The 22910-nt window shown below is 41.6% G+C and overlaps 3 protein-coding genes across 9 annotated transcripts in view; 2 read left to right on the plus strand and 1 right to left on the minus strand.

Annotated features, from left to right (window-relative positions):
* The window catches only part of LOC132845494 (rho GTPase-activating protein 21-like), a 76522-nt gene extending 68060 nt beyond the window's left edge, over window positions 1-8462 (plus strand). For all 4 annotated transcript variants that reach the window (XM_060869494.1, XM_060869495.1, XM_060869493.1 and 1 more), the window contains 3 exons: window positions 1-106; window positions 2973-3004; window positions 4111-8462. In XM_060869494.1, coding sequence (XP_060725477.1) covers window positions 1-106; window positions 2973-3004; window positions 4111-5622 — 1650 coding nt within the window. In that variant the 3' untranslated portion in view covers window positions 5623-8462. The remainder of the gene's footprint in view (window positions 107-2972; window positions 3005-4110) is intronic.
* An 8394-nt stretch (window positions 8463-16856) lies between these two features.
* Window positions 16857-20132, plus strand: LOC132845500 (piggyBac transposable element-derived protein 3-like). The gene is made up of 4 exons (XM_060869507.1): window positions 16857-16983; window positions 17986-18478; window positions 18576-19508; window positions 19690-20132. The coding sequence occupies exons 2-4, from the start codon at window positions 18131-18133 to the stop codon at window positions 20095-20097; spliced, it is 1689 nt and encodes a 562-aa protein (XP_060725490.1). The 5' UTR covers window positions 16857-16983; window positions 17986-18130; the 3' UTR covers window positions 20098-20132.
* A 2073-nt stretch (window positions 20133-22205) lies between these two features.
* LOC132845493 (rho guanine nucleotide exchange factor 4-like) overlaps window positions 22206-22910 on the minus strand; it is a 124661-nt gene continuing 123956 nt past the window's right edge. For 3 of the 4 annotated variants that reach the window (XM_060869491.1, XM_060869489.1, XM_060869492.1), the window contains one exon: window positions 22206-22838. In XM_060869491.1, the coding sequence (XP_060725474.1) occupies window positions 22681-22838 (158 nt within the window). In that variant the 3' untranslated portion in view covers window positions 22206-22680. The remainder of the gene's footprint in view (window positions 22839-22910) is intronic. The other variant, XM_060869490.1, reaches the window with a different exon arrangement.

Raw genomic sequence — 22910 nt, forward strand, 5'->3', positions numbered from 1 at the left:
ACGATGGTGCAGACAGAGAGCGCCGTAGAGACGCAGCCCGTTCCCAACATTGACCACTTGCTCACCAACATCGGCCGCACCGGCGTCTCTCCTGGAGAAGTTTCAGGTAACCTGTCCCATTGGTCCACAGCCTGTAGGAGGCGGAGTCTCCGTTTTAAACCCTGTTTTTGCAGGTGTTGAAGCTCTAAATCTAACATACGCTGTGTGTAAAAAATACTCTGGCTCTCCTACAGTTCACCCAAAGCAGCAGTATGGAACTATGGTGTTCTGTAGCCTCTGTGTATTTTGTCTTTAAATGTACTTTTTATTTACAGTGTCAGAAGCAGCTAGTAATGTCCTTATAAACGTCCCGGGTTCTGGTTCTCTTTAGTGATTTGTTTTTACTTTGATGGTTATATTTCTGCACGTGATCAGATGTTTTTCATCTGGATTCACAGACCTTGCTCTATGAATTATCCGGATGTTAACAGAAGCATTAATTGATTTGGAGTGTTATTAAAATCTGGCCCATGTTGGATATGAAAAATCTGATCTGAGCTGTCTGATCCGCCACTTAGGCAACCGCATCCTGTGTGGCTTAATGATTTTAGCAATATAAATGCAGCCTCGGGTTTGTGGTAGATGCAATCACGTGACAGTAGTCACTAATAAAGCCACTATAATGTCAGGCTCATGTCAGATCTGAGCACTTAGCTCAGACTAAACCAGCAGAGTAAGACAGCAATGCTGTTTCTTATAAAAAGATCCATACTGCAGCTTTAAATGTGTGTAACACCTTCTTTAGATCCTCTGTGACCATTAGTCTGATTAATCCTCGCTTTTTTCCACAATTGTTCTCTCCACTAAGCTTTCTCACGCTAACATGGCATGATATTTATTTACAAAACAAACAAACAAACAAAAGCAAAACTAAGAAACGGCAGAATCCTCCAAGAGCAAGCTTGCCAAATGTCTGATCCCTCTGTCCGTAGCCCGGGCGTGTCGCGTCTCCTAAGGCCATTAGCAGCATTTCACACAATCCTGATCTTGACACAGGCCAGGTGGGAGGAGTCTATCAAGCCGTGATGTCACTGATGGACTCGTTAATGTCCGTGATGGACAGATGGAGCTGTAGGAAGAAAGAGGACTGTTGCCCGCACTGTAGCTGCCTAATCTGCAGGAACCCTCGCTTCCTGTGAAAGGGGAAAAAGAGATGAATGAAACAGGGGCAGGAAAAAACGAGAGCAAAGGGAATGCCTTTCTCTTGTCCCCTTCTCTCTCTCTCTCTCTCTCTCTCTCTCTCTCTCTTTTTCTGAATGCTGACCCTACGGAGTGACGGCACGGTAATGCTCCTCTGCTCCTGAACCTCGCTTGCTCATACCATTTATCAACACACACAAAAGGGGGGGTGTAGAGGGGCTTGGCTTCTGATAAAACTCCACTTGAAATTCGAGTTTAAGAAAAAATTAAATTTTTTAATTTTCTTTTTTTTTTTTTTTTTTTATTTCTTTTCCTTGCTCACTTGCTAGTGTTGTCTTTTCTCTGTAGCTAGCCCCTCTCTGACTCCCCCGTCATGTCTCCTCTTGGTTGGTTCCATAGTTATCCCTGTTGCAATGCTACTGTTGTCATGACACCACCTGCAGCACTTCATCAAAATATGAAAAAGTCTCTTCTTTTTCTCTTTTCCTCATATTTTATGTTTTTTCCTTCTCAGTAGTTTTGCTTTCGGTTATTATGTCTGTACTTTCGGTGGAAATCACTCTGAATTATGTTGAATCCTGGATTCTGATTGGCTAGAAGCTGGTGATTTATTTACTGTAACCGCAGCTCTGGCAGAAGCACAGTAGATGATGGATATTATTTTTAACCTTATAACTGGGTCTGTTATTTTCCTCTTATGTTTTATTTATTTACTTTTATTTACTTTATTCGTTTTCTTTTTCTACTTAGTCATTTGGGTAATTTTCTAATAATGATGTTGATGTGCACACTGAATCACACCAAAACCGCCACATCCCAACCGCATGGCTCTCCTCGTTGTGTCTCCGGTCGTCCCTACAGCAACACTCAGGACCCTGGTCACTTATCAGAACACAGCTTTTTTTAGATTTACATGCTTGTGTGTTCACTTGAATTTTCTCCAGGATCAATAAAGTATCTATCTATCTATCTATCTATCTATCTATCTATCTATCTATCTATCTATCTACCTACCTACCTACCAACCTAACTATCTATCTATCTATCTATCTATCTATCTATCTATCTATCTATCTATCTATCTATCTATCTATCAGTTGTGACAGTGGGGAAAGTTCACCCCCTGCTGGTGGACATGGATCTGAGCATAACATAATTGTGCATCTCACACATTCAGGAACCTTTCACTGGAGAACCAAAAGTCCAGGGGTTTGTCTCAGACCGAATCTACCTCCTCCTAAATGGGGAGGAGCCAAAGTAAAAGTTCAGGGGTTGAAATTGGATCTCCTACTACCTAGACAGAGCCAAATGAAACGTTCAGGAGTAGGACCTAATCTAGCTCCTAATACCTGGTGTAAAGCCAAATTAATAGCCAACGGGGTTGGAATTGGACCATGTCAACCCCTCCCACTTAGGGCAGAGCCAAACGAAAAGTCCATGGGTAGGAGCCGGCCAAGCCAACAATTCCAAGGTCTCTTGTCATGCTTGAGCCAGCTCCTCCTACCTAAAGCATAGTAGTTAAATGCTCATTGGATTTAAGCATGTCATGTGTTAGGGGTTAGGAGGGGTTTGATCAGGCCCAGCTCCACACCCCAGACTATTGGTTTTGCAGTAAGGACTTTCTCCATTCGTCTGCATGCACTGGCTCTATTTTGTTTCTATCTTTTACCCGTTGAGTCGTTTGACACACTGCTCCCTGTCCTTCTTTATGTTATAGTCTTTGTGGTTTGACTGAGTGAACTCCTTGACCTCATTTATCCTTACACTTTTTCTATTTATTTCTTCCTTCACAGATTCACCCACTAGTGATTCTGCCAAATCAAAGGTGAGTGCGAATCCGCTTTTGAACTCTCCCCCGAACACAGTTCACTAAAACATCCAAATTCCCTGTCGAGTTAAACGTGAGCAGCTCTGACAGACGGATCAGAATGCATCGAGACGTGCTTGCTGCATATATCACGCTTGCTAAACGTCACCACTGTTTGCTAGACTGATGGAGCTTCAGCATTGCATCCATAACATACTGTACCATGTCTGTCTGCGTCCGGCTTTTGACGGCTGTGTTTACATGCAGAGATTTCTAACAAACTGACTTGTGTTTATATTCACATTATACTTACGTCGGTCCAAAACTAGGTTCATTGTGCTGAGCAAGGTTTAGTGTTAATGAGTCCAGTCTGCAGCTTCAGCTTTTAATTGAAGCATAAATCATTTTGAAATCGTTTTAAATCAGTTCCATTTTAGCAAAATGACAGATTATGATGACTGATCAGACGATTACGAGCACAGTGAAATTACCCGAGATTTGCTCGACATTCTGCAAAGACAAAGAAATAATGAAAGAGACAAAAGTTATATCAAAGATTTCACCTTTTTTCCCTGAATTTTCTTCATCCATGTTGCCCCTGTCATGTTGCCCACCATCCAAACTCACAGTTATAATCAATAATATTATAATCGCATTAAAATCTGCTGACATGATCTGGGGTTTCTTCCTGGACCATTTTATTGCACACCATGATACAAAAGCTCAAATGCGTTTTCAACAACTGGGGAATTTCATTTGGATTGGACTTGAAATCAGAGTTTATCATTCTAACGGACGTTAGTTTACATTACGCTGCATGTAAACACAGATTCCGGTGAATCGATGGTGTCTCTGCGAGTGTTGCTGGTGTGCTTTATGAGCTGTGGCACTTTTTACTGAGACTCTTTTCTCTTTTGACTCTCTTCCTTTTATTTGAGCTGATTTCAGAGGAGCAGGTGGAGTGGTGTTGCAATGCCCACAGCGGTTAGATCTTTGACTTCCTGCTCTTATTGCTGCTCTTAATGCTGTCGGTGCTTTCTCATCTGTCCTCCATGGTGGATCGTTCCTCATATATTTGTATCTCTGTGTTCTTTTTGCTCTGTCTCTCCCTCTTTCTCTCTCAGGGTTCGTGGGGGTCTGGGAAGGACCAGTACAGTCGCGAACTGGTCTCCTCCATCTTTGCTGCAGCTAACCGTAAACGTAAGAAGGCCAAAGAGAAGCTGCATGTTAGCAGCTCTGACGATGACCTGGATGCTGTTTTTTTTGAGAGTGAGCTGCAGAACCATAAACAAAAAGAGAACAATTTAACAGGAGTCAATGGGAAAGAACCTGAGAAAATACCAAAGTGGCACAAAGAGCATAGGAACTCATTCTTCTTGAAGAAACCATATCCCATTAAGTTCTCTGAATCTGAAAAATATTCTACATTGCCCAATCTCCGCCTCCGAACTCCAGCTCCTTCAAAAAGCTCTATATCTGAATCACCTTCTCAGGTGGAGGACCTTGGCGCGTTGAACCCAGGAACATCTGGGTCCAGAAATCGCTTGAGAATTTTTGACACATCAGCTTCCTTTGCCACAGATATAACTCCATCCAGTGCTGTTGGCGGATCGGCCACGGCAGAAGTGAGCTCTATTACTTCAGATTACTCCACCACCTCCTCTTTGACGTTTTTGACTGGGGTGGAGTCAAGCATGCTCAGTGCAGATTTGCAGAGCCGGGGCGGAGACGAGGCCGATGACGAGCGCAGTGAGCAGATCAGCGAGGGACGACAAATGGAGACGGACAGCGAGACAGAGTTTCCTGTTTTTATCAGAGGTGCTACGACTCCTGTTACTCTGTCTAAGATCATTCCTAGAAGGTCAGAATGTACTACCGTTCAAAAGTCTTTACACCGCTACATCCTGCCTTCACAAAGGCTAACCACATTCAAGAGGCGGTCCTTGCACCAGAAGACAGACAGTGAATCATCATTAGAAGCTGGAGCCAGCCGAGATGGAGAGAGGATGAGCCGAAGTGAGCCGAGCCGACTGTCTCGTGTTCTGGAAGCAGTGAAAAAAGGTCGTTCTGTGGGAAGCCTCAACTCTGCCTCTTCCTCCTCGCACAACCAGACAGAACCAACAAAGCGCCCCAGTATCACTGAGAGGCTGAAGTCCCACTTCCGCTTGTCTGCAGATGATATGTTTGGAATTGGAGGGCACAAAAATAGCAGGAAGAAAGAAAAAAGAGTCCGTCGGAGACACACTGTGGGTGGACAGCGGGACTTTGGCGAACTTGCGGTAATTAACGACTGGCGTGAACAGGGTGGTGCCGAGAAGGGGGCGGAGCTTTCAGACACAGATCAGCTCAAACTTCAAATCACTAGAGAGGTTTCCATTCGGGACTGGATTAACCGCGACCACTGGCATTCTAGTACCTTGCGGGATGGTTCACAAGGGTCAAAGGTCATGACTGGAACTGGCGAGGGTTCGAGTTGTCCTGCTTCTTCCCGGACTTTCCAGTCTAATATGGATCAGTTGAATGGGGGTCAACCAAAGTGCAAAGGCAAAGCCAACCTGAACTCGGGCTCTGACGCTCACCCGCATAAACTGTCCGGGGCTCAAGTTGTGCGCTCGCAGTTCTACCAATGTTTATAAACATGTCTGCATATGTGTGTGTGTGTGTGTTTGTGTGTGTATAAAACAAATGAAAGTGAATGAACGAAAAAACAAATTGATTAATGTTCATAGAGGTACTGCACAATATTTTGTATCCTTTTAATCCCTTCTCCTCTTTTTAACAAAGTATATATAAAGTATATATATAAAATTTAAATTGTATATATCTATATGTGTATAGGCTCATAAAAGGACTAACTGGAATTAAATGTATCAGATTTAAATTGTAATCTCGATTCTATGGATCAAATCCCTCTTGTATTTTGTTCACCAAGACGTGTTTGCTGTCAGACGTTTGCTTTTTCTCAATGTTTTGCAACAGTTCTAATGGAGCTAACAAAGTATGTGAAGTCGAAATCGACACAATGAGTGCAAGCGGCTTCAGAGACATTATATTTTCTGTAGATGGGCAATAGAAATAATCCTCCAGTCCTGTAGGAAAGGAATATAAAGACACTCCAGGAAGCTCACTCGTTTTTTCCTACATAAAATAAATCTGATTTTAAAATACACCCCTTTTATAAGAAAGTGTCAGAGATTTTCATGATGGATTTTTTAGGGACGTTGCTGGAATGATTAGTTCCCAGCACGGGAACATCAGGCATAGGTTTATGCATATTATGGCTATGTGACCTGTCAGAGATGGACTGCAACAACAAGCACTTATAATGAGAGACAGTGAGGTGTGTGTAGTACACAATATTTTGTGTGATGAGCATGTATAGAGAAACCACGTGTCCCGTGTCACTGACTGAACCGGTGGGGAAAGCTACTTAAGAAAAACGCTGGTTGTTCAATATGGGATCCGATGAAAAATTCCAGAGTTGAGATCCATTCTGAGGATTAAATCATGTCCCACTGTGTCATCACACATCAGGGCATCTGTAGATGACTTCCATGCATGGGTGTCAGAACCATTATATGTGGGTGAGACAGGACCCACCCACTTTTTAAGACCAATACTATTGGACCCACCCACTTTTACCGTCTCTATTCAGCGCAAATGTCTTTTTTTAATTACTTTTCAGAGCGCCGCCAGTCGAATTCATTCTGCTTGAGGAATGCCCTAATAAATTTAACTCTATTCCGCGTTTTACCTACAACATTGACCACGCTCCTGCTTCCTGAAATCTATGGGCATATTATATGTGGGTGGGACAGGACATGCCCACTTTTTATTTTCTTCCGACGCCCATGCTTCCATGACTTGTTGGCTACATTTTCCATGATGCTCCAGTGCAACAAGAAAAACAGAAAGAAACAAACATCCCACAAACACATCTTGGTGGATGGCCTACATTTGTGGTAAAAGTGAAATGGTTTACATTTGTTTGTTTTTTTTGTTAGAAGACTGAAAGGATTTTGTGGTGTTTTCTCCTGAATATGAAGTAACATTAAGTCACTCTTCAATGCTATCTTAATACCAAATTTCTTATTAGAAGACATGTTTTCAGCCCTCCAGCCTGGGCAAACCTTGTTCTAATAGAGTGTTTATGGTAGAAGTGCTAATCCAGCAATACCGTTGTTAGCATCGATCTCTGTTTGAAAGTAAAGCAAAATGTTGTGTTGTGATGAGGGTAAAGGATTATACAAGGAAACAATACAGCACTAAATGATGGCAACACTAACCTACGTTCATGCTAGCAAGCAGCAAGTTACCAGCTCTCCTAGCTTGTCACCAGTGGGCGTGGCTTGTCTGGCATTCTTTTTTTCCACAGTTCTGATGAGAAATGTTTTTAGCTATACATTCTTAGCTTCTACACATTACAAGTTATATAACATGCTAATCAGCATGAAAGCTAGTAGCATCACTTTAGCTTTGTACTCATGTCCTTAACAGATTAGATTAGCACAGCAAGCTAAGTCTACAAGCACTCATTCAGGTCACCAACAACTTCTGCTATGTCAATTTTTGCTTTTTAGCTTCTCTGTAAACATTAACCATGAGGTCATACAACACCACAGAAGAAACGTAAAGAAACGTGACACCACACGTGCCACAGGATTGACCCGAGGACTCTGAGAAGAGCGTTTCTAATTTGCATAGATGATTTTACTGGTCACTTCTGTGTATTCACGTACGATCGCTGCCGCTTGCTAGCGTGAATGTAGGCTGATGGAACAAGCTAGATTTTTATAGTGAAAAAAGTCCTAAAATATACGGTTTTCTGGACTTTTTCTTTGTCTATTATTCAGAAGGTGAATGTGTAGTGGGACGTATTTTTTATTTTTTTTTTCCAGTGCAATGAAGCAGCCAGGTGTCACAAAATGACGACACAAGAATGAAGTAAATTTATATTTATATATATATATATATATATATATATATATATATATATATATATATATATATATGTGTGTGTGTATAGAAGTATAAAAGAGACAGAGCCTTTATACTTGTACTACAGGAAGTGCTCAGTCTCATCTGTCTGTAATGAAGTGCCTCGACAGCTAATCTCTGGAACAGGAACTTTTTTGTTGTTGTCGTTGTTGCTCATGTGTAACGTTGCAAATTTTTATCCTAGTCTCCAAACGTGATCAATGTTTTTGTATGGAACAATGTGACAGCAAACCAGTGCTTCCAGTCTTAACTCGTCTTTCAGTCTGTTGCTGGTCCGTTTTTTTTTTTTGTTTTTTTTTTTTTTTACATGCACATGTGAAGTCGATACATTGAAGTGGAAACATCTGCCTCCGAGCCAGGACACACTAAGGAGGTGTGTGCGCATGTTATAAACTGATGCATGTGTGATGACCAAAATGCTAACGAAAAAAAGAGAAGGTTAAAAACACTGGAAATAAATTGTCTTTGTTTTTTGAGACTGCATTTTGTTTTTCTTTGTTTCTTGTATAAATGTGGAGTGTCACAGGTGTACACGCTGTGCGCAGTTTAAAGTCCACTTGAGTCAACCTGGGAGATTATTATTGAAAAAGAACAAGATAATTAAGTAGGCATCTTTTTTTGCTCCACCCCTAGTGGAGTAAAGAGTGTTAAGGATGTGACCTCATGATCATGCTTTAATGATCTCAGTATCTCCAGTTATGGAAACTTTATAATTATCTCATTTATTCATATTACCAAGTCCAACCCCTCCTGAATTATCTCAGTATTTCCAATAATCAGATTGTGGTCACTCATTAATTATCTCATTCTCTATCATTTCCAAGTTGTAGTACTAAGTTGTGGCCGGAACTTAATTCCCTCATTATCTTGTGTTACCAAGTCATGGCCCTCCTTAAATATCTCATTATCTTCAATTAAAACGTTGTGGGCACTCATTAATTATCTCATTCTCTGTACTTAGAAAGTCATTGTCAGTTGTGGGCAAGTTGTTGACCTTCCTTAATTACCACATGCTCTCCAGTATCCACATGAATATTGTTCCTTAATTATCTCATTCGCTCTAGTTACCAATCTCTAGTTCTCTAGTTACAAATTCTTGACACTTACTTAATTATCTCACTCTCAAATTCCAAGTTGCAGTCACTGAATAATTATGTCATTCTCTCATGTTACCAAGTTCATTCATTCATTCATTCATTCATCTTCTACCGCTTATCCGAACTACCTCGGGTCACGGGGAGCCTGTGCCTATCTCAGGCGTCATCGGGCATCAAGGCAGGATACACCCTGGACGGAGTGCCAACCCATCGCAGGGCACACATACACTCTCATTCACTCACGCACTCACACACTACAGACAATTTTCCAGAGATGCCAATCAACCTACCATGCATGTCTTTGGACCGGGGGAGGAAACCGGAGTACCCGGGGGAAACCCCCATGTTACCAAGTTGTGGTAGCAATTTGTGGCCACAACGTAATTCTCATATTATCTTGTGTTACCAAGTTGTGGCCACTCCCTAATTATCTCATTTTGTCACATTACAAAGCCATGTCCATTCTTAAATTAAATTTCATTCTCTCAAGCTACTAAAATGTGGTACTAATTCATGGCCACACCAATTCACTCAGTCTTGGGTTACCAAGCATTCATCGCTTCTTAGTTTGTGATTTCTGTTTTTTAACTGCAAGTTAACTAGAGTCTTAAGAAGAATTCTCAGGTGGTGGCAGGTGAGGTCAGCTACCGCCATGACAGCTCAGGCCACATTTTGTTAGTTTTTGTTTATTTTTTCACTGGTAAACACTTTAACCTGGTTTTCTTTACATGGAAGAGATCATCACATCTGACAGTAGTACTCTTATTTCTATTGGTCTACAATCCGCTTACTTACCACAGTCCCCAGCTGGCTGAGTGAAATCCTGAGGAGCAACAAAGGCTGTGACCCAAAGAAAAGGCTGTGTGGGAAATGAGCCAGTGTCAGGGTACAGGCTGAGGTTGCGTGCTGGATGGATCACTTGGTGGCATAGCTGAATCCGACAGTGTACACAGAATGGTGACAAGGCAATACTATATAATACTATAGGGGCAGCAGAACCAGAGGGCATCCTCTGAGACGGGTCCTGAGAGCCTGCATTGATCAGTTAGCACCAGTGTTCACAGAGATATTCAACCTCTCCCTAGAACACTAGAACAGTCTACATTCTCCACATGCTTTAAAAGGTCCACCATAGTTCCCATCCTGAAGAAACTCAAGCCTGTCTGCCTCAACGACTATTGCCCAGTAGCCCTGACCTCCATAGCGATGAAGTGCTTTGAAAGACTGGTCAGAGACTTTATCACTTCTTCACTACTCGACAGCCGATTATATTATATTGGCTGTGAATGTGACAAATAATATTTGGATTTGAATTCGAGTTTGACATGATTTTACCCCTTTCTCATTTCTGTACTGGAAGGATGATCTGAGGATAAACATGAAGCTTATGGGTTCAGTTCATATAAAAACCATGTAATTAAAGTAGCTTAAATTGATGCCATCATCATCATCATCTTCATCATCTTCTCCATCCATTCATTCATCCATCCGTACATCCAGGGGCAACAGTATGTACACCCCTCCACTAGTAACCAGATAGTTGTTGGTACAAATTCATTATTCTAATAGTGTATTTCCACCATTTTGGTAACCATGGTAACCTAACTGTAAAGGTCACACGGTGTCTTGGTCAAGTTGGTTTAGATCCTACCTGTCTGACCGATACAATTTTGTAGAATTAAATGGTGAATTTTCTAGTTTATTGCCAGTTAATTATGGGGTCCCTCAAGGATCAGTTCTAGGACCTCTGCTTTTCTTGATATACATGCTTCCATTAGGGAACATCATTAGAAGGCGTGGGGTTACTTTCCACTGTTATGCTGATGATACCCAGTTATATATCTCATCAAAACCAGATGAAATATCTAAATTGTCCAAATTAACTGAGTGCGTTAAAGAGATAAATGATTAGATGAGCTGTAATTTTCTGTTATTAAACTCGGATAAGAGAAACATTACTTATCGATCCAAAACTAGTACACAGAAACTCTCACACTTTAACTTCCATTTAGAGGGATGTACTGTTACTACGCGAAACGCGATGTACTGTTACTACGCGGAACGCGAAATCAGTGAGAACCCTGAGCTTGTTTCTTTGCAACGAGACGGTTCCATCTGGGGGTAATAGGAGACAATGACACCCGAAGTGTCTTGTTTGTCTTGTTTTGGTTGCTGTCACTGCAGAAAACCCCGCTTCACACAGATAGGATGTCGGAAATGGCAATAAGGATTTAATCTCCGGGTATTCCGCCATGACTTTAATCCAGAACACCGGCAGAGTTGATGTCTCGAACGTAGTTTTAAGGCCGCCATCATTTGCAATCTCCAGCAGTTGATCTTCTTCTTGCATAGACATGCTAGATTTGCCTGGTTTGTTGACAAATGGGTCGCGGATCCATTCCATACCAGTTCGTGGGTCTTTTGTGGTTGGGAAGTAGCGCTCAAACTCTTCTAAAAGCAAAGACAGGTGATCGTGCACCAACTGGGAAAATGAATGCTCAGGCCCAGTCTCGCCTAAAATCCCCGCTAATGTCTGAAACATGTCCAAAATGCCTCTGTTAACGCGCCACTCCAGTTTGGCTTTAAATTCAGCTACTTGGTCTTGAAAACAGTTGTCATTTTCCCCTGGACAGATTGAGTTCATTGAGCAGGCTGAATATGTCACACAGGTAAGCTAGTTTTGCGACCCCCATACTTTGTCACTGAAATGTGCTGCCAGCGGTGACTTCTTTTCTGAGAGAAATCTTTGCAATGGCTCTCGTAATTCAAATACTCTGGTTAGCGATTTTCCTCTGGATAACCATCTACGTTCATCTCCTCACAAAACTGCTCTGCGTCCATCTCCTCACAAAACTGCTCAAACAGGCGTGAGTTAAGAGCGTGTGCTTTGATGTGGTTAATAACTTTAACGACATCACTCAATGCGCTGTTAAATTCCGGTGACATTTTTCAGCTTGCCAGCATTTCCCTGTGAATGATACAATGCGTAGATTCACTCTCAGCTGCAACCTCCTTAATCCGAGCAGTTAAACCAGACAGTGGTCCGGTCATGGCAGCAGCTCCGTCTGTGCATATGCTGACACAAAAGGACCAATTTAGTTGATATATGACCTGATATATAACCATCCAGTGACTTGAACAGTTCTGCTCCTGTGGTGTTGGTTGGCAAAGATAGTGCACATAACAAATCCTCATGCACATCCTCCTGATATAGATATCGCACATAAACAAGTAGTATTGCCTTGTTGTCGATATCTGTAGATTCGTCAACCTGGAGTGCGTACCACAGAGCCTGCCTCATCAACACGCCAGGCCCATTCCACCGGGGCTATAAATCATTGCCAATGATGCACTGCGAGGAGGAAACAGAAAGAGAGAGAGAGCGCGAAAGAAAGAAAGAGATGCACATAAATGGTATGATACTATAGCTTGTAAAATCAAGAGATATTATTATATATTATAAGAGATATATATATATAAAAAGAAAATGCAAATCATCACCTGATTTATTACCCTTTGTGAGAATAATTGTATAATACAATCTTTTCTGATAATGTTGCAGACTTTTTGGATGGAACACATTGTTCTTTCTCTCTCACACACACTCTCCCCCACACCCACACATAAACATTCCTTCTCTATCTTACACATACAGTACACACAGATGCCTTGACCTTAGTTTAACCCCCTCCCCACCATAGTTGGACCCCCTGCTTTGCAACACCGAAAGCAGTTGTAAGAAACATGATACTTTGGCTGGGAGGTTCCTACATTGAGATAACGGCCAAGGCTGCTTTTGTGGACACTAGCATTAAGCTCTGCACACACACATTATGCCATCCTTCTTCTTGTACGACTATATATTCCTGTTTTACTTAATAAACTTCGGAACTTCTCTCTGAAAAGACTTTGACTAGTGTGTTTCATTGAGACTTCCCCAAGTACTCGCCTGGAACCAGAAACCGAGCAGAGGTCCGAGAGGCTGAATTTAAGGTTATCCTGCACTAAGAGCAGATGAAAGAATGGTTATCCTGTCTCCAGACGGAAGATGGGAATTCCTTACACCCTTCATCACATTTTGTTTTTGTTTACTTATTATTTCACTTCACATCTTCTTAAGCACACAAAACATTGATACAGACCCTGATACAAAACTGGACTGTTAAAGATTGGGAAAACATCTTTATCTGCCATATTTCTGTGCCACAGAAGTGTAACCCAATCCAATTGCCTTTTGTGTAGCACATCTTCATCGAGGTTCAATTTGTTGAGCTGTGTGAGATGCTTTTCTGCTCACCCTGTGTATAAAGAGTGGTTAAATTACTTACTGTAGATTTCTCTGTCAGCTGAAACCAGTCTGTTGATTCTCATCTGATCTTGCTCATCAACAAGACATTTCCATCTGCACAACTGCCATCTATTTTTTGCACCATTCTGGAGTCTAGAGACTGTTTGAGACTATGTGAAAATCCCAGGAGATCCGCAGTATTTGAAATACTTAAATGAGCCATGGTCACAATCACTGGGATCACATTTTTCCCCCATTCTGATATTTGACGTTAATATCCACTGAAGCTTTTTCCCTGTTGCTGTATGATTTTAAGCATTTTTTTGCGACCATATGACTGGCTGATTAGATAATTCAATAAATGCACATGGGTGCAGCTGTTCCTAATAAATAAGTCAGTGAGTACTGTATTTCTGATCTGCTGTCCTGCCAAAACATAACCACCAAAAGGATTAAGCTGAGAGGGAGAAGCATTTTCTACACATAACACCATGGTCACCCATGTCCTAGACAAACACTATTTGTGATGACAAAGAAACCTATTTCTGCTCACACCAGTGACAGAGACAGATTGCAGGCATGGGTTGGATTTAAAGACATGCTGAATGGATATCCTAGGCTAAATGTCACGTCCTGCTTTTTGTGTGTTATCTGTTAATGAATACATTTCCACTGGGTTCATTATTAACTGATGTAATTGTATAGGTGTTTGTGTGTCATGGGATTGTTTTTGCCTCCAACATGGTTATCTTAATCAAAATCAAAATGTAAAACATACTCGGGATTAAAAAGATATCTATAGCATTAACATAATTTGTTCACATCATAGATAATTCATTAAAAATCATTCGTTATTAATATACAGAACAATAATTTTCTACTTCTCTTCCATAAGTTGTTAATGTACTAATTTCAGAAAGCAGAAATTACTACAATTCTAAAGCAGAATGTTTAAATGAATATCTAAATAATAGGAGGGGGGCACGGTGGCTTAGTGGTTAGCACGTTTGCCTCACACCTCCAGGGTCGGGGTTCGATTCCCGCCTCCACCTTGTGTGTGTGGAGTTTGCATGTTCTCCCTGTGCCTCGGGGGTTTCCTCCGGGTACTCCGGTTTCCTCCTCCGGTCCAAAGACATGCATGGTAGGTTGACTGGCATCTGTGGAAAATTGTCCGTAGTGTGTGATGGCGTGAGTGAATGAGAGTGTGCGTGTGCCCTGCGATGGGTTGGCACTCCGTCCAGGGTGTATCCTGCCTTGATGCCCGATGACGCCTGAGATAGGCACAGGCTCCCCGTGACCCGAGGTAGTTCGGATAAGCGGTAGAAGATGATTGAATGAATGAATAAATAATAGGAACCAGCAAATGTAAAGGAATATTAGCTATTTCTTTATTTGATCCATATATATATTTTACGTAGATGTGTATATTGTATTGTATATACATTATATAGGCACGGGGAGAACATGCAAACTCCACACACACAAGGCGGAGGCGGGAATCAAACCCCAAACCTGGAGGTGTGAGGCGAACGTGCTAACCACTAAGCCACCGTGCCCCCCTGTGCAAAGTTACATCATACTGATTTCTGTCTCCACAAGAGGTGCTGTAGATTTCTCAACCAAATCAATGCACATTTATTAACCTTGTGTGGTTTTGTGTGCATCTGTGAGTGGTAACAAATAATAGTGTATTGAGACATAAACCACCGCAGGACTGATTTATATGGAGGGATGTAATGTTGCATCACAGACTGCAATCTCCTGTAGAACCTGCACCTTTTTTTTGTTGTGTACTCACCTCTTTCTCACAGATATCCAGCCTGATGCATGAGTGTACAAACAATGCATTGTGACAGTGACGTCATAGTGCAGCCCATACAACTATTAGACTTATTGCTGTTTTAATGCATGCATGCATGTTTTTTATTGTATTAGATTTAGTATTTTTTTTATATCATTTTATGACCAAAATGTATGCAATGATATGTGATTGGTGTTTACATGTAGGCACAAATACACACAAACATGATATGATATAAAACAGTCTTCCAAACTAACTTTGTCCCAAATGTCCATATAGCTCAGACAAACGCACCGGTTGTCAGTGTTGCCAGATTGGACTAAAGATTTCCAGCCCAACTACAGCTTAAAACCCGCCCATTTCAAAAAATACCAGCCCAAAACACATACTGTTATTAAAACTGTTATAGAATAAAACACACAATTTTTTTTTCTTATTAAACAACCAGACTAACAAATCGCACATTGGAGAGCACCAGGCTCGCCCCAAGTATATCCAGTGCATCTTTTTTTTTTTTTGAAATATAAATGATAATTTTAATAAAACACAAGGTCTACATCGGAAACCTCAGAAGAGGACATTTTTTATTGTTCTTGTGCTACTATTGTCAGAACTACAGTTCTTTTCTAATAAGCCAATTCTCAAATCATTTCATTATACTTTTCTTTTTGTATTAGTAGGCTACTTACAAATTTGTGCTTAATTACCAACTAATTAATTTTTTTATATTATTATTATTAAAATTATTATTATTATTTAACTCATAGACCACTGGGCGAATCAACATGAATTCTTGTTTTTTCCTTCTTTTAATTTTAAATAAAATAATGACTGAATGATACACTGAATCGTCACTAGACACTATATCAGCTATTATTTCACGGCGCTTTTGGTCATCTTTGATCGGACACTTCCCTGCTGCTCCCGCTGACACAGTAAAAGTTTTTATACTTGGTGCACAGCGCGATTTGTGTTTTTTTGTATTAGCATGCTCTTTCAAATCATTTAACTGTGCTCTGATTTCTGATCGACAGTATTTACAAAATGCCTTTGTATCATCGCCTACCACAGGTGTAATCCATGTTTTTAAAGACGGGTCGCTCTCCCATTCCTTTCTGTAGGACTTTTTATATTTACCCCACTTTGGCATGATGATGATGATGATGATGATGATGATGAATGATGATCACTGATGATGATAGTGCAGTTTTGACGATATAACGAATTAGCCTACAACAACCCGCCAATCAAGCTTGAAGTCTGATTGGACAGGATTCCCCTGAACCTTATTGGCTAACCTGAACCATACCTAATTTAAACGTCATCCTACATTATGTATTTTATTTTATAGTTAGTTTTCATTAAAAAATAATAAAGAATACTGTTTATAGTAAAAAAATAAAAACACGCATGTTGCATCAAAAAACAGCCCAAATTCTAAAGACTAAGGAAAAAGGAGCCCAATTGCGCGGGAACCCTCCCAATCTGGCAACACTGCCGGTTGCGTCCCAACTTGTTCTAGGTGAAAAAAAATACCACTTGGCGCTTGGTGTTACTGGGCAAAGTGAAATACGCTGAACGTGCGCTAAAAGCTGATTGGCTGAGCTGTCTCTAGGGGCGTGGAACTCTTCGGTGAGGCGGAGCTATATAAATAGCTTTGTTCTCGCTCAGGACATCAGTGTTTGCAGAAGAGCAGCTGCTGCACTGAGAGAAGCACTTAATCCTGCGTCTCAGTTCTTTGTTAGTTTAATTTGGGATATATCATCAACTACTGCCAAGACATTGCCTCCAGATTTACTGCCACACGATCTCGGTGAGTGTCTGGAGGTTATTTTCATGTTCATGAGACTTGGTTTTGTTTCCATTCATTTGCAAAACTGAGCAGTAAATTATTATAAGCATGCAGGAGGAGATTAGATTAAATGAAACGTAGCAAAAATATATTTTCAGCTTTGACGAAACTCGATTAGAATTACTGACTTGTTTATTTTCTGGTGGTGTCCCGAGGTGTTGAGCGACCTTCACACTGCACGACAAACGGACACGACTGTCTGATTTCGCCCCCTAGTGACAGTCGCACGGGATGTGCAATATGATCGTGTAGATTAGATGATCGTGACACCCGAAAATAACCCGAAAATCTTCTCCATTAAGGCGCATTAAGGCCGCTTAATTCCCCCTGTTGAGATTTCCACAGTTCTTCAGCTCGAGTCTCCTCCTTCTTTTGTTGTGCAAACACCTCCATCACCTCTGAGGCCTGGAACATTTGCATTTGTTCACTCAGAGTAGCTCAGATCCGAGGCAGGACAAACCTCTGTGTGTGACATGGAAACCTTCAGAAATGCCTGCTGTGTCTATACAAAATAGTCTGTTTTATTTATAAAATATTGTGTGAAAACAATGAAAAGTTGCTAATACAATGACATAAATAAAATGAAAACTTGCTAACACTAACTTGGGATGTGGTAGCTCAGTGGTTAAGGTGTTCGGCTACTGATCGGAAGGTCATGGGCTCGAACCCCAGGTCCACCAAGCTGCCACTGCTGGGCCCCTGAGCAAGGCCCTTAACCCTCAGTTGTAAGTCACTCTGGATAAGAGTGTCTGCTAAATGCCCAAAATGTAACACTTCAGTCTCCAATGTATGTTTGTACACAAATGTTATAAGCTGAGTGAAGTTATGGTCCATGGTTTTTGTTCGTACATGTTCGTACACATACAGAAATGTAAATGTAAAATAATGTCATTTCATTTTCATTGGCCATCACTGAATGAATTATAACACAAAGTGAATTTTGTTTTTGTGTGATCTCTCCAGCTTTGCAAGGTGTGATTCTGTCCATTGTGACTGTGTATGTCATGGAGTGGCATTGCATGACTACAGCACAGTGCTGTGCATAAAAGCAGACCGACCCAGGCGGGAGAATCGTTTCTTCTTCGCGTTTTTGAGAACGCACATCAGGATGGCCTCCGTATCACTGCCATACAAGAAGCAGCTCTTCGCACAACCGGATTTGGCCTGGCTTCAGGAAATGGATGACGCAGACTGTGATGGAGAAGAGATTTCATTTCTCCAGCAGGTCACTGATACCTCCTCCTCAGAAGAAGAAGAAGAAGAATCCGAAACGGAGACGGAACAAGAACCCAACACGCCTCCACAAAAGATACACCGTGGTACTGAGAAGCCCTGTCTGAGCCAGACGGCAAAAGACGGCACTGTGTGGGTAGAGGAGGACATTGGAATGCCCAGTGCAGAAGAAGTAAATCGCTCGTGCTTCACTGCGCAAGCTGGACCCACAGAGTCTGTTAAGGTTTGTCATTGCCATAGAACATATGAGGTTTATATAAACCCATTTAGAGTGAGGTTCATGTAAATTTACCATTCTCTCTTTGTTTATCTTCCGACAGCGTAAAATTACAAGCGTGCTCCAAAGCTTCCTTTGCCTGTTAGACGTAGGAATGCTGCAGGCCATCAGGGACTGCACGGTCCGTCAAGCCCGCAGAACAGAGCCGGACTGGAATTTGGCAGTTCATGAACTGATGGCATTTATTTCAATTCTGTTTGTAAGAGCAATCATGTGTCCCGTTGGTGCCCTTGTGGATTGCTGGTCAGAAAGCTTTCTGGTGCCAGTAATCAAAGAGACAATGTCCAGAGATAGATTCATTTCAATTATGCAACACCTTCGATTTGATAACAAGGACACACATGCAGAGCGGGTGAAAATAGACAAATTTGCTGCGATCTCCGACATCTGGAGACGCTTCAACAAGAACTGTGTTGAGAGTTTCACTCCAGGAGAACACATGACCATAGATGAACAGCTGTTCCCTACCAAGGTTCGTTGTCCATTCACGCAATATATCGCAAGCAAGCCAGACAAATTTGGGATCAAGTTCTGGTTGGCCACGGATTTGGAGACCAAATATGTCTGCAATGTATTTCCTTACTTGGGAAAGGACCCCAATCGTCAGAAGGGAGAGAGGCTGGCAGAGAGTGTGGTCATGAATCTGATGGAGCCATTTTTGGATGCTGGGAGAAACGTCACGACGGACAATTTCTTTACTTCACGGTTACTGGCGGACAGACTGCTGCAGCGCAATACAACGCTACTGGGCACGGTGAATAAAATGCGGCGTGAAATTCCTCAACTTGCAAAAGACACTGCAGAGCGAGAGGTATTCTCCACTTCAGTGCTTAGAAGTGGCAGTGTCTCCTTGACAGTTTATTCACCTAAAAAAAACAAGACTGTGTGTGTTCTAAGTTCCCTGCACCGAGACGTGACGATCGGTGACGGCAGAAAGAGGAAACCCAACACGATAACAGACTATAACCACACAAAGGTATGTGAATGTGTGTATAATTTTACACCAGTGCTACAATGTTTTCTGATGTGTACTATACAGGCCTATAGAAAAAAAGCACATTCTCTCTCTCTCTCTCTCTCTCTCTCTCTCTCTCTCTCTCTCTCTCTCTCTCTCTCTCTCTCTCTCTCTCTCTCTCTCTCTCTCTCTCCTTTTACAGTGTGGTGTAGACGTGTTGGACCAAATGGCGCGGATGTATTCAGTAAGAGCAGCAACACGCAGGTGGCCAATAGCGGTTTTTTACAATATGCTGGACCTGGCGGCGGTGAACGCCTACATTTTGTACAAAGCATGTACAGGGTGGACAGGCAAAAGAAGATTGTTTCTGAGTCTTCTAGCTAAGGAGCTTCGTCGCCGATTCATGCAGCACAAGGAAATATTGGCACAGAGGCGGGCTGCTGAAGCTGCTGCAGCTGCTGTGCCAGGGACTGTACACACAACGCAGTGCCAGGTGCAAGAGAGCTGCAACAGGAATCGCAGCAGGTTTACCTGTGCAAAATGTAAGAAATACACCTGTGCCAAATGCAGGGATGATGGACACTGGGTCTGCAAACGCTGTAAAGTTTGAAACACTTTAAAATAAAACAGACTTGTGTATCCATATATTGTGAATGTGTGTCTTTTGTATAAATACGACAGGCGTTTCTGAAGGTTTCCATGTCACACACTTTTAGGAGAGGCTGCTGTGGAAAAGATAGCACACATGCCTAGTCACAGTGCTAGCCGACAAAGGCACATGTGCTATCTTTTCCACAGCAGCCTCTCCTAAAAGTTCACGGCAAATGTCTTTAGCGGAGCGCAAGATCAATTCACCAATAGTGAATGGCTTTTTAGCCTTAGCAATACGGTTAGCCACCAAATATGATGCTCTCAGTGCATTCTCCTTTGTTGATGTTTTTGGCCCTCATAAATTTTTTCTGTCCTTCGTGTTCCCGTTTTTTTTTTTTTTTTTTTTTTTTTTTTTTTTTCTCTTTCAAAATACTCCAGGGACTTGTCTTTTAATCCAGGGTGCTTGGCGTTTCATTGCCTCATTAGACAGCTGGTCGCCGCAAACTATGCAGAGCGGGGACGTCTGTTTCGTACTCATTTTTGCTAATTTGTGGGTTAAATTTGAGCAAACACAATATACACATACACTGAGCACTCTTTTGTGCGTGGTGCGGCTTTAGATGACGTCTCTCAGCTCCCGGTTAACCTCTCATCCATGGAAAGTCACACAAACCTGAGAGAAATACACCACAGTAAATAAAATGAAAATAATTTCCTGTTCCTTGGGTGGCCCGGTACTATTTAATCCACGGACCGTTACCGGTTTGCAGCCCGGGGGTAGGGGGCCTCTGTTCTATTAGACAGTAACTTGTCTTTAAAATCATATCACCGTATTACAAACCCAGACTTCTTTCACCTTAGAAATATTACCAAGCTGAGAAACATCCTGTCTGTATCTGATGCTGAGAAGCTAGTTCATGCTTTCATGACCTCTAGACTGGACTATTGTAATGCATTACTAGGTGGTTGTCCTGCATCTTTAATAAATAGGCTACAGTTAGTCCAAAATGCAGCTGCCAGAGTTCTCACTAGGACAAGAAAGTATGACCATATAACCCCAATTTTATCATCTCTACACTGGCTACCTGTTAAGTTTAGAATTGATTACAAACTGCTGCTACTTACGTACAAGGCTCTTAATGGTTTAGCTCCCATGTATCTAACTAGTCTTCTAACACATTACAATCCTTCATGCTCTCTGAGATCACAAAACTCAGGACTTCTGGTAGTTCCCAGAATATCTAAGTCTACTAAAGGTGGTAGAGCGTTTTCTTATTTAGCTCCCAAACTCTGGAATAGTCTTCCTGATAGTGTTCGGGGCTCAGACACACTTTCCCAGTTTAAATGCAGATTAAAAACTCATCTCTTTAGTCAGGCGTACACATAATACATCCCATAATATTGTGCACTATTACATCAGACCAAATGCACATTATCATCCAGTGCTTGCTAATATTATGAACAGCAGCTACGTTAATTCTTCTTCACTGCTTCTCTCTTTCTACCATCCCGAGGCATCCAGAAATTGTACCAGCTCTGATTGTCTTCTGTGTGATGAAGATTTTGGACCTCCACTGAGATGAGGATCTTGAGGCATCTAGAGATCTACCAGCTCCAGTTGGACTCTGCGATACTATAGAGATGTGAACTCCATGTGGTCTTTTACATCAATACAACATTTATCAGACTGTATATTTATAATCACACCCCCAGTGTCACCCATATGCGGATGAGGTTCCCATTTGTGTCTGGTTCCTCTCAAGGTTCCTTCCTTTACCATCTAAGGGAGTTTTTCCTCCCCACAGTCACCTGAGTCACCTCAGACTTGCTCATTGGGGATAAATACAAACTATATGAGCTAAAATATATGAGCTAAACTAGCAAAACAACAAGAAAATTAAGACACTTGTTTATACTCACAAACCTCTGACCTTAAACATTTCTAGATTTTAATATCAAGTGATTCCGCTGCTTGTTTCTCGCTCGTTGCTGTTCGTTATTCCATTGAGAAATTCTTTTGATGAGAAGTTGATTAATAAAAAGGTGACATAACCCAGAGTGTCATTGGTGTGACATTCAGATAAACATGTATAAGTATACCACCAAAACGAAAGAAGAGCCGATACATAAACATGTTAGGACGTAACTGTAATAACTCTTATTTCATGTTTCAGGTGACGAAGAACAAACTTAAATATGAAAGCAAACACATCTGGCACTGTATACAATTGGCATGAAAAGATTTAAGGAAAAGGAAAAAAAAAAAACACCACAAGTTAGTGATATTAGTGTGTATGGGGCTAATGAGAGCTCCAGGAAATGACAGACTCCCAAAGAAATAAACACATATTGATGCAGTCCCGGGGAGCCAGTCACCGAGTCTGACTGTAACCACCTTAATAAAGTGCTTTCTCCAAAAATCAAACACAATTACAACTAATCTGTGGAGCATCAGTAAGTACAACCATGGAGATGGAATACAAAAAGAATAATAATAATAATAATAATAATAAAATGAGGATTGAAGGGTAAAGTTCAGGCACAAGCTGAGAGCTCCTCTCTCTCTCTTTTCTTTCTCTCTCTCTCTTTCTCTTGAACTCATTCACTTTTTAAAAGGTGTCAGTCGGCCGATGTTGTGCCAGAAGTTGGAGCTCTTGCGTTTAGGCTCGGCCAGCATGAAGACCTGCTGCTGCGGGAGGCTGGTGGGGAGCGTGGGGTGTTTCTGCCGCAGCAGGAAGTCGTAGTAGGGCCTGGTCACTGCTGAGAGAAGAGAAACACATGAGCTCACGATTCAGGAATCTAGACTAGGGATTAATCTTTATTTCCTGCTGT

The sequence above is a fragment of the Tachysurus vachellii genome, chromosome 5 (genome assembly GCF_030014155.1).
Source record: "Tachysurus vachellii isolate PV-2020 chromosome 5, HZAU_Pvac_v1, whole genome shotgun sequence".
Taxonomy (NCBI): Eukaryota; Metazoa; Chordata; class Actinopteri; order Siluriformes; family Bagridae; genus Tachysurus; species Tachysurus vachellii.

Coding starts and splice junctions, on each gene's coding strand:
- LOC132845500 (XM_060869507.1), top strand. CDS start 18,131: ATGGCCTCCGTATCACTGCCATACAAGAAGCAGCTCTTCGCACAACCG. Junction 18,479..18,575: donor GACCCACAGAGTCTGTTAAG/GTTTGTCATTGC, acceptor ATCTTCCGACAG/CGTAAAATTACAAGCGTGCT. Junction 19,509..19,689: donor CAGACTATAACCACACAAAG/GTATGTGAATGT, acceptor CTCCTTTTACAG/TGTGGTGTAGACGTGTTGGA.